Source organism: Archocentrus centrarchus, chromosome 19 (genome assembly GCF_007364275.1).
Source record: "Archocentrus centrarchus isolate MPI-CPG fArcCen1 chromosome 19, fArcCen1, whole genome shotgun sequence".
NCBI lineage: Eukaryota > Metazoa > Chordata > Actinopteri > Cichliformes > Cichlidae > Archocentrus > Archocentrus centrarchus.
In genome coordinates, this window is record NC_044364.1 from 19,862,753 (window position 1) to 19,876,791 (window position 14,039).

Sequence of the window (14,039 nt, forward strand, 5' to 3'; positions counted from 1 at the left end):
CCTGCTCTCAGTCTCACAGTGAGAGCACCTCCTCACACACAGAGTGGAGCAGACAGAGAAAGAAGTGAAGGTAATATTAATCAAGCTGATGAGAACTCAAAGTGCAATAAAAGCCTTCCACTGGCTGAAATTTGCTTCAGTTTAATCACAGTAAGCGTCTCTTTTATTTTTCAGCAGCAGTTTCATAAAGAATCATGAAGGTGAGTTTCGGTTTAACTGCCTAAACATCAGCGTGCATTTTTAAAATCCCCTCAGGTTTGGTCAGAAGTGCTTTATGTTCACGGCTTTTCTTATTATCACTAAAGGCACTTAGTAATAGTGCACCATCGCCCTTCAAGACATCTTTATTTGACCATGTGCCCTCTTTACCCAGAAATATGCGCCGTTTCAAAAATCATAATTACAGCTTAGAAAACAGGAGCAAATCACTGAACCAGCAGCGTCTGGTGGGAACAGCAGCCTGCAGGGTTTGTGGATGTGCTGCACATGAGTCTGTCCAGGCTTGTTTCATCCAGACTCTCTGAACAGACACACTGTCAGCTGAGAGAGGCACTGATTTTGTTTTGTTTTCCCCATTAAGATCTGACTGCAGTGGTAGTTACTTTTATTTTAACAAATGGAACAAATCATAATGGTGATAATTTAAACTAGAAAAAAGCAGCAGCAGGACGGAAGGGTGTGCATCACACTGAGCAGCTGTTTGTGTGGCTGCAGCATCCCAGATTACTGCACGACATCAACCTGAGACTTGAACAAGTGCAGACAGTTGGAGAAGGCCGAGCCTTTCTTCCTCTAATTATTTGAATTTGTCAAAAAAATAAAAAATAAAATAAATCCCACAATAGGTCCGCGATGTACCTCAGTACGAAGCTCATCACAGCTGTAATTTTGTAATTGAAAGGCGGGTCATTATGGGCCATTACATGACGTGTTTGATGGTGCTAATCAGTGTTATAGATGAGGGGAGGGGTTCCAAGATTCAGAATTTTCCAGCATTGAATTTAACATGACAGGGATTTTGCTGTCATTTCAACAATAATCACCGTGTATCAATGGTAATCTTCTGCGCTGCCTGAGCCTCTTTTTTCCCCACTGAGGTTGAATGCAGGTGACAATTTGTGGCTTCATCCTTTCAGCACGTCAGCTGGACTGATTTCTTTTTCCTTTTTTTTTTTTTTTTCTTTGTCCTGAACCATAAAATGATTTAAGGTTTAGTTTGAAACGAACCAAACAGCAGAGAATAAGGTCCCAGCGTTGTTGTCCTCTTTCGGCCCACGTGTTCTTCACATCAGACACGTTTCAGTTCTGAAAATGCAGATTTTTATTTTTCTTTGAGCAAACAGCTCCCACGGGCCCTCGATTTTGATTTCATGCCTGCTCCTGACTGGGGGAGTGTTAACAGTGAACTCTTCATCTTGTGTGACAATATTCAAGAGCAAGGAGACTCTTGAAAGGTGGTGAATTCTGGCTCAGTATTGTATTCAAATGTGTTCAGATGGCTATACTTCCTGTACTATGACCTACTGTATGAGTGACTGAGTTTGATCCAGCAGGCCTGGCGCTCTGTTAATTTATGTAGTTAATTAAGCAACTCTGGCACGACCACAGAAGTCCAATCCACTTTTAGCTACAGTAAAATCAGAGCCCAATTTGCTATATTTAATCTGCTCAGCTCAGCGTGAACATGCTGAAGGTCAGTGCACCACCGTTTCCATCTGCCCCCCCCCCGTGAAACAGCCCGAGGACTAAATAGTTTCACAGCACAAATGAGCAGCAGAAGCAACAAAGTCTGCAAAGGTTATTAATGGCAGGATTATCACATGGAAACCCGGGATAGAGGTAATACAGCAGTTATGGGACTAGGAATTAAAATGATGGTTGGAAATGTGGAGATAATGGTTTTTGTGCTGAACAATAGCTCTGCCCTCAATTTAACACCCGAGCACATTATTCCTACTCGTCCCTGAGCGCCGTGCTGCCAGGACACCTCCGGCTGTGGGGGATGCCCGCTGAACCGGGCCCGGTGCAAAGACTTCACTAATAAGGAGCAGTTGTGCCTGCAAAAACTAATCCCTAAACAAACATGCTTAATTAAGGAGAAGCTGCGAGGAACAGAGGGAGGAGAAGGAAAAGGTGAAGCCACAATTGAGAAGCAGCTTCACTGATCGAACTGCGCTGGGATCAGCGACCAGTGTGGAAACACAAGGAGAACATAACAAGGATGACAATCACACAAATCCAGCTTCTTTTTTCAGACTCACACCACAGATGACCTTTTCACACCAGGCTGAAGCCAGAAGAGGAGTGGAAGGCCAATTAAAACTTCCCTTTTTCTTTATGGAACAGTTTGAAGAAAATCTCTTTGCTGCTTTCTTGTGGAGGACTGAATAAGAACACAGATCACTCTCAGATCCCTCTGTGAAGTGTTCAAACACTCTGAAACTCTGACGTTTAAGAGTGAAGACCCTGGGCTGGTTGCACCAGCAGTGCTTATCACTGGTCTTAAGCTAAGATTGTAACTTGGGGTTCGAGGTGTGACCTGTTATCTATGTTAGTGTGACCTCAAAGGTTTAAATCTGCGTCCACATATAAGTGAATTGTCCATCGCTTTGTAGCTGACGGTTGGTTGCTGGCAGACATTCCTGGTCATTCAGCGTTTCTGGAACTTTAGCTGCCTTCTTGCTACAGCTGGGGCCTTTTTGAAGTCTGTCTTGTGACAAAGTCAGAAAGGTTTGTGAGCATTTCTGATCAAATGTGAGAGATGACTATATGCAGTTATTACGTCTTGATGTTTAATAACAGATTCAGATACATTTAAAAATCCAGCGTGGACAGAGCTGCAGAGCCGCTGGAAGGGAGTACAGTCAGGACGTGCTGTGTGGTACCTGCGTCACTGTGAGAGGCCCTCTGCATGTAACTGTGGGGGAGAGTCACACACGCTGGTATTACAGTACAGCTATCCACTGGCTTGTTCTCTGTGGCTGCAGGAGGAGGAAATCCTATTTATGTAAACTGTTATCAGACCAAAGGTGGTTGCTGGTGATCTGGGGCGCTCAGATTTCTACTCTCTGTACTGACTGCAAAGGAAAATTGTTGCACTGTGCCATTACCACATGATGTGGACAAACGTTTTGGTTTTCTCCTTCTTCTTGCGACTGTTCCTCCCACACCTTAGTACCTGATAAATGTTAATTCAGGATCACCACGCTCATGCCTGCATTTTGGATCAAGTCCAACGTTTTAATTCTTAATAACTTCTACTCAAAAGTTCAACCGAAACTGATGAAACTTTGTCAGATTGTGCTGATATCCTCACAAATTCCTGTAACAGTAGATTAAATTTCTCTTTGAGCAGTTTCCTGGCTGAGGGTCACTTCTCAGCCAGTATTAGCAGCAGGAGCGATTACAGTGACCAGTGGCAGATTAGTCAGATTAGAGATTTATTATTGAACTGTGCAGGTTCTCCCTGTATTTGAATGGTTGTACTGTGTTATCCTGCCTGCTACTTCTGAGTGGATAATGTATCATCCTTCCCTCAGGTTGCTCTTCAGTTACAAAGCGGACAGTCTTAAAGGTTTAAAGAGAAATGGGATTAGCCGGCTGTGTAGACATGACCTGAGAGGATGAGGAAGAGAGAGCTGCAGAGAGAGAGGAGGCAAAGGATGAAGATGACGGGACAGGAGGAGGCGTAGTTGACATTTTAGTCAAGCCGCGAGCATCCCTCCCACGCAGCCTCGGGATGCACAAACGCACCGCAAAGAGCCCATTTCCCCTCTGCTCTGGTGATAAAGTACCCGCAGCCCAGCGGTGCTGCTGCTAATGCTTTGTGTTAAAATCTCTATTAACGCTCAAAGCTCACAGTCGCTGCTTGTGTTTGTGGGTTCCTCTTCCTCGCAGAATTACACAGAAAGTCACACAGCAGCTCCAGCTGCGAGCTGCTGCGTAATCGCTTCCCTTCTCCCAAACTTCACGCAGCTAGTTCGGAGGCTTTCAGAGCAGCTCCTCAGAGTCCTGCTGCTTTTCATTCCACACCCCAAATCACAGAGCTGTTTACACCTGGGAGGCCAGGTGCAGACGCCTGCTGCGAAACAGAGGAGAGGGCTCACTGAAAGTCGGCCGGCAGTTGGACCTAAATCAAATTCTTTAATACCAAAGTGGATTAAATCATTTCCTGTGACATCTCCAGGTCTGTGAAGAGTTGGAGGGGGAAGTTCTAACAGTCTGAATTCACCAACTTCGTCTGGCTGTCGACTTCCATTTCCTGGTTAAATAAAGTTAAGAAAAGTCTAGAAAAGCTCAGACTGTAAACAGCTGTTAATGAATCGATGAAGTCTGTGGGGATTCGAGGAGCTGAAAAACCAGTTTTTCCACACACTATAGAACCAAGAGCCTCATGCATCGGCACCAAAACAACAGTATTTGAAGCCCAGAGAATGAGGACGAGCTTGGCTGATCTCTCTCTCTCACACACACACACACACACACACACACACACACACACACACACACGCACAAAGCGGCCACAGCGGAGAAAATGAAACGCTCTGACTGCATTCACAGAAACTCAGCGCTGCACGGTTCCCACGGGGCTGTCAGGAGGTGTATCTGAGTTTACTTGTGCTTTAAAAACGATCAGAAAATCTTTTGTTTCCTGATTCACTGCTTGTTCTCACTAACGCTGCTCCCTCTTATAATTCGCCCTTTAGATCACCAGACCGCCGCTGCACACTCCCGCTGTGTCGCTCGTTGAGCCGGAGAGAAAGTGCCAAGTTGGCATGTCACTTTTACAAGGAGTGACGGGTAGCAATAGATCAAAGGCATGCAGGTGAGCAAGGCATTTTCCTGAAATGCGGAACTATTCCTTTAGAAAATTTGCTTAAACACTGCGTCATGTGACGTTGGTACCAAACCTTCCTTATTCACTATTTATTTAATTATTTTGTCATAGCTTGTGTTAATGTTTTGGCTGCTGGACACGGGACACAAGAATTTCCCAGCTTTTATGATAAATCAAGTATAGGTTTCATTAATATTTTGGATCTGCAAAGTCAGCTGCAGCCTGAAAACAAATTAATGCCACAAAAGAGGAAAGTTCTAGAAAATTAAGTGCTACTTCTACCTGAATGCTAATGACTTTTTTTTCCTGGAATGAGGTCCAATCAATCCAAAAAAGTGCATCCATGATCATGATCACTTTTTTTAAATGGAAGCTTTTAAACCCAAAAAGTAGCTTCTCGTGTTCGGCAGCCACTTTGTCAACTTGGGTTGCCTCTTACATCAACTTCCTTCCTCTTCGTTCTTGCAGCCGATCAATATGAGACGGATGAGAAAGTTTTCACATTTCGGGGAGCTCGGCGTTAATTCGTGATGTAATAATCTGGAGATTTACTAAATGATCTACGAGATTTTTAAACTCGCTCTGGGATCAATTTGTGTTTCGGGCTCCTGGCCTGTGGCTCACTGATTTCATCTAAAGGAGAAGATTGAATTTCCTCAAAATTTGCAGCCCTTTGCTGAGACATCTGCCTCACAAAATCGAGTGAGTAATTAGCACGCGGCCTTCTGTTTACACATCACACCATGAATAATCCCATTTGCTTCACAACACCGCCCTTAATACGGGCTCGTTTTATGTGCGCTTAATTGACTTTAGCGCTGAGCGCGGTTATTGATTTAACGGCGAGTAAACTCTGCCTGCAGGAGGTGTTCTTGTCTTCGCACTGCAGCACTTTTCCAACTTTCAAACACCTGCGCACCTCTGTGAAGTTTCAGATTAGTTGCCGTGACACTGATTCATCCTCCAGTCAAAGTGTCGCCTCGTTAACATACGTTTAAAAGCAGTCTGCCGTAATTGGCTCAGACGGGCGCCGCTGTTAAGACTCTTCACTCACATCAGAGGATTTACAGGAAGATAATGAAGACTTAATGTCAGCAAAGGGGATCAAACTCCTGACAAAAGCCTCCAACCTTCATCATTAGCTCCTCTTCAGGCTTACTTTCACTGCAAAAAACAAAAGCTTTTATTCAAAATGCTGCAACAGAGTCACAGTTCCTTCCACTGACTGTCCATTAGGCTGAAACTCAGAGTAATGCGGCAACATCACGCTCCAGCAACTGTGTTTAAATCCGCGATGGAAAAGGAAACATCACATCCTGAGAGGAGGAAGACGTGTGGTCTCGTAGAGCCTGTGTTTTTAGCACATACACATTTCCCACTTTATGAACCTCATCTAGTTTAAATAAAGCTTCCCATTCTCAGAGTACTGACAGTGTGATCTGTGCACCTGTGCTGATCAAACGTGGATAAACTGTAGATGTAACATTTACAGTTTTATCTCCATCGCAGAAACACGTTTTTATTGGCAACAAGAAAAAGAAACAAATCCAAGTTGGTAGTTGTTGGATGGGGTGCTCTCTGAAGCAAGTTCAGCTTAGCTGGGCTTTCTTTGCGTTAGCAGGCTCAACAAAACCTCAAACTCCAGTGAGAGATGATGGCTGGATATCAGCTTCCAGGCTTCTGCCTCAAAACTGCGTGACTGATGGTATCAGCCACCTATAATGCATTTTGAGATCCCTGCTCAGCCGTTTCAACCGCCCTTACATCTTGAACCATGTGCTCTTAAAGCCCCCATTATATTCTCCACTGTCGCCCTCATGAATGGCGGTTTTGCCAAAAGTGCCAAAAGTGTCGAAGGAGTGTCGAATCGTGTCGTTTTTTTTTTACTGCCATTTCAATGGCAAAGCTCAGAGATTCTCAGATTATACAGACGGCGATGTTGTAAGAGCTTGAAAAGATGAAACTTTCTGGAGAAAATTTCAGTGAGCACCCTAAATGTTGACAGGGCTCTGATGACATCACTGTTTGTGCATGACACGATCAACGGGGTGGCCATAATGGGCCCTTAACAGCTCACATGATTGTTATGCGGGGCAGTGACTCACAAAAGAAACTGGGCTGATTTGACCCTTAAGACATCAAACATAGGGTGGCTCACTGACCCTCAGAAAAAGGGGTCAAAGGGGACAGCCCCATCAGCCTTTAGAACTGAAGAAGCCTCACTGATGAACTCATGAACCTAAAATGAAGCACTTAAGACTACTATGACCTGGATGACTGAGAACCTTTGCAGACCTGGCTGTAGGGTTACAGTGCTAATGCACCACCCTGCATTTTGTCACATGGACGATACTTTCACTAAACTTTATGTAGCCCTGTAGGAAATGGACATAAATAAGTTGATTGAATGTGGTTAAATGCATTTATGTGAATGTTAAAATTTCAAATGTTAAGGTGTTAAGATAATTAATTTGCCATAAATATTCTATTTTATTTGTTTATTTCATTTGTTGTGAAGGAAAGCCAATCTAGTGTTTCATTTTAGTCACCTGTTTCTGTACTGGCTGCTGATTGGAGGTGGTGTGAGTGTGCGCGAGGGTGAAGGAAAAAGAGAGACCCGAGAAGAGAGGTGCGCTAGACTTTGACTGGAAAAGTGAAAGTTTTATGGCGAGTTAAACTGGTACTCCGTGTTCGGACATCGGCCAGGTGGACGGAAGGAGGACAGTTTAATTTGGCGCAGCCTACGCCTCTAAGTATTTGGACTTGAAAGTCGTGGTTTGCTCGCTGGATAATCGAGCGGAAATTAGCCGCGCTGATCGTCTGAAAGCTGCGGTTGGCTAGCCCGGCTAATCGCTACAGGACTCAGCTGACTCTTACCGCACACAGACAAAAGAGGATCCCAGATAGCGCTCTGAGCTACCTATAGTTCAGAGTTCCTCTGGCTACGCGGGAAACGGCGACCAGACGGGTATTCCCTGTGCTTCTTGCCTGTGTGGGACAACGTGGACTGAACGTTTGCACCGCCATATTGGAAAAAGGTACTGTTGGCTTATTATTTTATTTTGGCTCTAATTGAGTGAAAGGACCGCAAAGTTTCTGGTCTCACCGTACCCGAGCTCCGAATCAGGCCTGCAACGGGTTTGTTTTGTTTAATAACATTATTTGGGACTGTTGTGTGTGGGGATACATATATTGTTGAACCGTTAATTGACCTGAAAGAACTGAAATATTGATTTAAGTGTGTTTTTGGTGGTTTTCTAATTAAAGTGTGGTATTGTTAATTCCAATTGTAGAGTGTGTGATGTTATAGTGGTTAAGTAATTAATGTCGTTGAATACGAACTCAGGGCCCATTCATACCGATCAGTAGTATGTGGGTTACATTTACAGCCGTGCATCTGAACACAGGTAAGTCTTCAGCGTATGTCTAGTGGTGTCACTAATCCAATTCAGATTGAGTTGAATCATCATCATCGCTTCACATCTCCAACCTGTGTTCTTAGAGCCTCAGTTCAGTTCTGTACTGGGAGATATTATTCTGTACTGTTTAATACCGGAACATCTCATGATGGCTTTTCCGACTCTTTAAAGTTGCTCTTTAGGGAATTTTGTGAAGCACCTTGAAAGAGTAAGTTTAATTGGACTTAGTGTTAGTTCAGGAAACTTCATATCACATCTCTACACAGCAGAACTGCTGCTGTCAACTCAGAGCTATTTTAAGACAAGCATATCCATCCATGCAGTCCACCTCCACCCCAGCTCCTCCTTTCATCATGTTTGTTTTTCATTAGACTTCCCTGGCAGGTAAGATTCAGCTTTTTACGGATGGAATTTTGGAATAAGAAGCGAGTTTCCCTCTCCAGCTTCACGAGCTCACTTACTTCTGTGAGAAGAGGTCTCTGTAAGGGCTGCCGTGCTGCATGGCGATGCCGTAGCCTTTGCTGCTCATGCTGTTCCCTGACACGGTGACGGTGCAGTCGTCGTCCGTCAGGGCCGCGTACTCCAGCACCGCCATGTCCCACAGGAAGGCGTACTGACTCTTCTTTGCCTGCAGACACAGAGGAGGGGGGGACGACACGACTCGGTTTATTATCGGTCTTCATCGGTGACTTTAAAACAGCCTCTGATCATTTTTAAAGAGAGACCTCGATGTTTAAAATCAACTCGTCAGCTCCAGTTTTACTGTCAGTGCAGAAACAGCATGCAGCTCATACGCAGCTGAAGAGTTATATTATTGGCTGACACATGAAGTTCAGAGGTACAGTATTTAAATCTGCAACAAGGGTTCAAATTTTAATCTGATTATTTTGTTAACTTCATAATGATTTGTAACATTTCTTCAGAATAAAGTGCTAAAAATATCCTACGTTCAAATTTCAATGAGACACGTTTTCTGCTTTCAGGAATAATTTAATATTTTTTGGAGTTTGGACTGTTTGTTTCATTAAAGTTGAAAAATCTTCTCCTTCTTTCAGCAGTTCCCTTTAGGGGTCTCCACAGTGGCTCATCTGCCTCCATCTCATCTTATCCCAGCATCCTCCTCTGTCACATCAACCCTCTGCATGTCCTCCTTCACTACATCCATGAACCTCCTCTGATGTCTTCCTCTTTTCCTCCTGCCTGGCAGCTCCATCTCCAACATCCTTTGTCCAGTATATCCACTCTCCCTCCTCTGCACATTTCCAAACCATCTCAGCCTCTCTAACTTTGTCTTCCAGTTCCTCAGCCTGAGCTCTTCCTTTGATGGACTCATTTCCTGTCCATCCTACTCACTCCCAGTGAAGATCTGAGTATCTTCAGCTGAGCCTCCTGCCTTTTTCGTCAGTGCCACCGTCTCCAAACCATCCATCATAGCAGGTCTCACTGCTATCTTATAAACCTTCCCTTTCACTCTTGCTGTTCTCCTTATGTCATAAATCACCCTGACACTCATCTCCACCCACTCCACCCTGCCTGCTCTCTCTTCTTCACCTCTCTTGTGTACTGTCTGTTGTTTTGGATGGCTGACCCCAGGTCATCTATCTTTACCCTCTGTGCTCCTTGCATGCTCAACTTTCTGCCTGTCTACCTCTCATTCACATGTGTTTTGCTTCTACTGCTTTTCATTCCTCTTCTCTCCAGAGCATACCTCCACCTCTCCAGGCTCTCCTCCAGCTGCTCCCTGCTCTCACAACAGATCAGTGTCATCTGCAAACATCGTAGTCCACAGAGACTCCTGCCTGACCTCATCTGTCAGCCTGTCCATCACCACTGCAAACAAGAAGGCTCAGAGCAGATCCCTGATGTAATCCCACCCTCCGTCACTCCTCCTGCATGCCTGACCACTGTCTCACTGTCCTCATACATAATTGTTTTTAATTAGCAATATTTAATTTTTAGAAATCATTGTCATTATTGGTACAAGTATATGAGACTAAAAAGATTGGGCTGAAAAGTGAAGCCAACACAGAGGTGTTGAACCTGCTTTTATTTCCGGTTGTAAAAAGTCTTTTTGGTCCTCCTTTTTTTAAATTATTATCAAATCTGCATGTTCTCCTGTGTGGGTTCACTGAAGGTACCCCAGCTTCCTCCCACAGTCCAAAGAGGGTTAGGGTAACTGGTGACTCTAAATTGTAGGTGTGAACAATAGTTTGCCTCTCTGTGTTAGCGACTGAATGGTGACCTGTGCAGTGTGTACCTTGCCTTTCAACACAGATGTAGTGCCAGTTGCATCGGTCATGTGCATACACACATTTGAGCTGTTATCAGCCTTAGAAAAGGCCGTTTCATCACAGTGGCAAGTTTACACTATTCAGCTCTAAATGATCAAATGTCAGACTGAATGTAAGTGCATAAATCCATCTGTCTGACCATCTTCATCACTTCATCCATGCTGCTCACAGCTCTCTCCTCCCTCTCTTTTTCATTCTTTCCTGTGGGATAGTTGCCCACTTTCTCTCTCTAACTTTGATGTAATCTTTTTCTCTCACCTATTTTCAGGTGAACTGAATTCTACCACTTTTCACAGAGTTACAGTCGGAGTTATAGATGTATCTGACAGCTCGGATGGAGGCAGGATTCATTCAGAGGAGAGCTGCTTTATTACAAACTATTCCAACGAGTAAACCTGAAATCTGTGTTACAGCTGGTGTGTACACAAACATTATTTACCTATTATTTAGCTCCTGACTCATCTGAGTATAGTTACACAGTAACTCTGTCACGTGCATAAATGCACACGCCATTTTTTTTTCTGTATGCCATATAATGCTGGGTATTTATTAAAGTCAGCATTATAAGATTCAGGCATCGATCTAAGACACTGCCGATCTTTAATTGGAAAACTTGTTGCATAATATAGATCTGAGAAAAGAGGGAAAACAAACTTCATGATGTTTTGCTGTGTTACAGAGCTGGATGACTGTACTTGTGTTCATCATGGATTGATTTCTGACTAAAAATCTGAAACACTGGAAATCTATGAGCTCACTTTAAAAAAAAAAAAAATCCTGATTGCCAGCACGATCCTGCTGTGGCGCTCTAAAAGGGAAGCTAAATATATATTTAATGAGGTTGACTGCAAATAGAACCATGTCCATTGGTCTGATTTACTAAAAAAATGCTCTGTTTTCTGTCACCTCCATTGTAGAGGGTGACTCTGCCTCCACACCTAAACACAAAAATGAGGATAATCAGGGGTTAAAGTGGGATTTGGCAGGTGGGGGAGGACCCTAAGATCAGCTGTAGCAGCTCCACATGGGGAAAAGAATCATGATAATTTCTATTGCGACCTCCAATAGATCTTCTTTGAATACCAGGCTGTAATCAGCTGACCTGTGTTGATGCTGCTGCTCTTTGTGGATGAAGAGTATGCTGTTTGTGCTGTCTTTATACTGAGAGTATACAGTTTGTATAAAGGTAGAATTCAGTGAATGAATCTAAGCTGTGATGTAACCAGCAAACTAACCTGTTTTTCCTGCACTAAATAACAAAGTTTATATACCTCACTTTGTGTTGCAGGACATTTCAGAGTATGAAAATACATATCTTCACATCATAAACAGATCCAAGATCTGATTTAAAAAATGAGGACATTACATGCCAGCTTTAGCTTTCCAGGTTATTAGATGTCCCTGAGCAGTCATTAAATCTAACCTCTCTTCTTCCTCTTCTGTCCTTTCTCTCCATCTCTGACTGAACTTCTCTCTCATTCATACAGCAGCTGGGCCTTTAGCTGGCAGACACACTGTGTGATCCAGGATTGTTAAAGGGTTAAGTACTGTAACAAAGTATTTGTACTTTGTTGGCTTCACACCCTATGAAAACTCTGGGACGAGCAGAAGAAAATGGATATGGTTTAGGTGTTTTAGCTGCCTGTATCTGTGTCTGCTGTTTGGTAGCCACAGATTATTACCATGTAACATTAGCATGCTAACTTTAGCCTGACAGCACAGCTACATGCTAACATTCAGCAGAGTTAATCTCCCAGCTGAATGACTGCTGCAGTTTGAAAGGTTTGAGAGTACAGGGAGAGTACAGAGACTAGTTGCTGCTGGCTCATGCCATGGCTGCATAGTCTGTGCACAACTAAAATACATAGCAAGAAAATAAGAAAAATATTTGGTACTGCCTCAGATATCCATGTTAGCAGGCTTTTATTTTCTTGGATATATTCTGTCCTGAAAATGTAGCCATTTAATTTTGCTCTTCAAGTGTATGTTTTCACATTTTCATATGGAAATTCCCTCTGCAGGAATGTTAGTCAGGCTGGTGTCTTTATGCAGACGAGGTGTGCCCTCCTCCCCGCTGGGTGAGGAGGTGACAGTAATACAGGACACAGTAATGCAGCAGCAGGTGGGGTTTAAGTGAATGAGGATGTGGGTGTTTTTTTTTTACTGTGTCAGCAGATCTGCTGCAGAAGCCTCTGACTCCACCACCTCAACCTGTTCACTCTAACTGAAAATTATGTTTGCACGCTCCCTTCTCACCTTCATCAGAGTGGGTCTGTAGCTTCTCCCTGCTGTTACAAACTAATTACCACATCACATCTGTCTGATGATCTGCTGCATGCAGGTGCTCTTGTTAGCTTTGTCTTCTTATTTAAAGAGAGCAGGATTTTGCCCTCTCTGGGGAGATGAAGCTGTGCTGCGTTTGCAGAACTGCACAGAGTTGCTAAGCTAGGAGATGACACCCTGACAGCACAGCAGCCTTCAGCAGGGGAAGACATTCTTATGAATCAAAGAAGGACAAACAGGGGCACAAAACCACAGAGGAGGCACACAGAAACCCCTGATCCACTGTCACGACCCAGAGAGCAGCTCATAGCTCGTCTGTATTCAGCTGACAGGACAGTGAATGCTGAGAAGTGACGTCAGGAGATCAGTTCCTTTTTACAGGAAAATTCATTCTGAGCTGACTTACAGGAATCAAACTGCACGATGCACACAGAATATGTAAGAAGGTTTATTTTTCCAATCCAGTAATCCTGCAAAGATCAGAAACTTTAGATAATCACACTGCCAAAGCTCACAGCCTCCTCTCAGCCAATGACCGACCATCATCTCAACATCTCTGCACACCCTCCTACATCGGCTCTTCCCCTGAGCTCGAGTCAGGTGCAAGCCAAGTGGAAATTTTCTGGAAATGATATGATGTCACTGAAATCTGCTGCATTTAAATGCAAATGAGAACTTTGATTTTCCACCAACGTTTCCTTCTCAGTCTCAACTTCTCTGTTTTAATTACACAGAACGTCTTGAACATTAGAATCCAATTTCTGTTTCTTTAGTTACGCTGAGACATAATTTAGCTACTGACTTTAAGATGTTGGGACATTTTTTCTTCCCTAAGGTCTTTTTTGTGGAGTCCAAAAGTCCAAAATATGGATTTAAATGTTACAAAACTGTTAGACACTTGTGAAAATTAATATACATTTATTAGATTATACCTTATTTACATATTTAAGTTTAATATTTTGCAATAACTTACACAAATGTGTCAATCTGGGACTTTTAAAATTCACAGGTTAAAGGACGCTTTCTCCAAATGCTTGTTTCTCGTCCTCTGAGTCACAAATCCCACTTCTCCCGAGTCCATTTTATTCTTTCTACACTTTGAAGGTGTTTACAGGGGGTTTGTTTACCATTATGATTCAGAACCTGTTTTATAGAATGTTTTATCCCCCGTGGCTGCTGACAGTGTTTTCTGATTTATGGAATGATACA

At 43.4% G+C, this 14,039-nt stretch overlaps 1 protein-coding gene across 1 annotated transcript in view; it reads right to left on the reverse strand.

Moving 5' to 3' along the window:
* Positions 1-14,039, reverse strand: part of grid1b (glutamate receptor, ionotropic, delta 1b) — a 687,574-nt gene that overhangs the window by 12,282 nt on the left and 661,253 nt on the right. Inside the window, exon 15 of the mRNA XM_030755811.1 lies at positions 8,718-8,884. Within this exon, the coding sequence (XP_030611671.1) occupies positions 8,718-8,884 (167 nt within the window). The remainder of the gene's footprint in view (positions 1-8,717; positions 8,885-14,039) is intronic.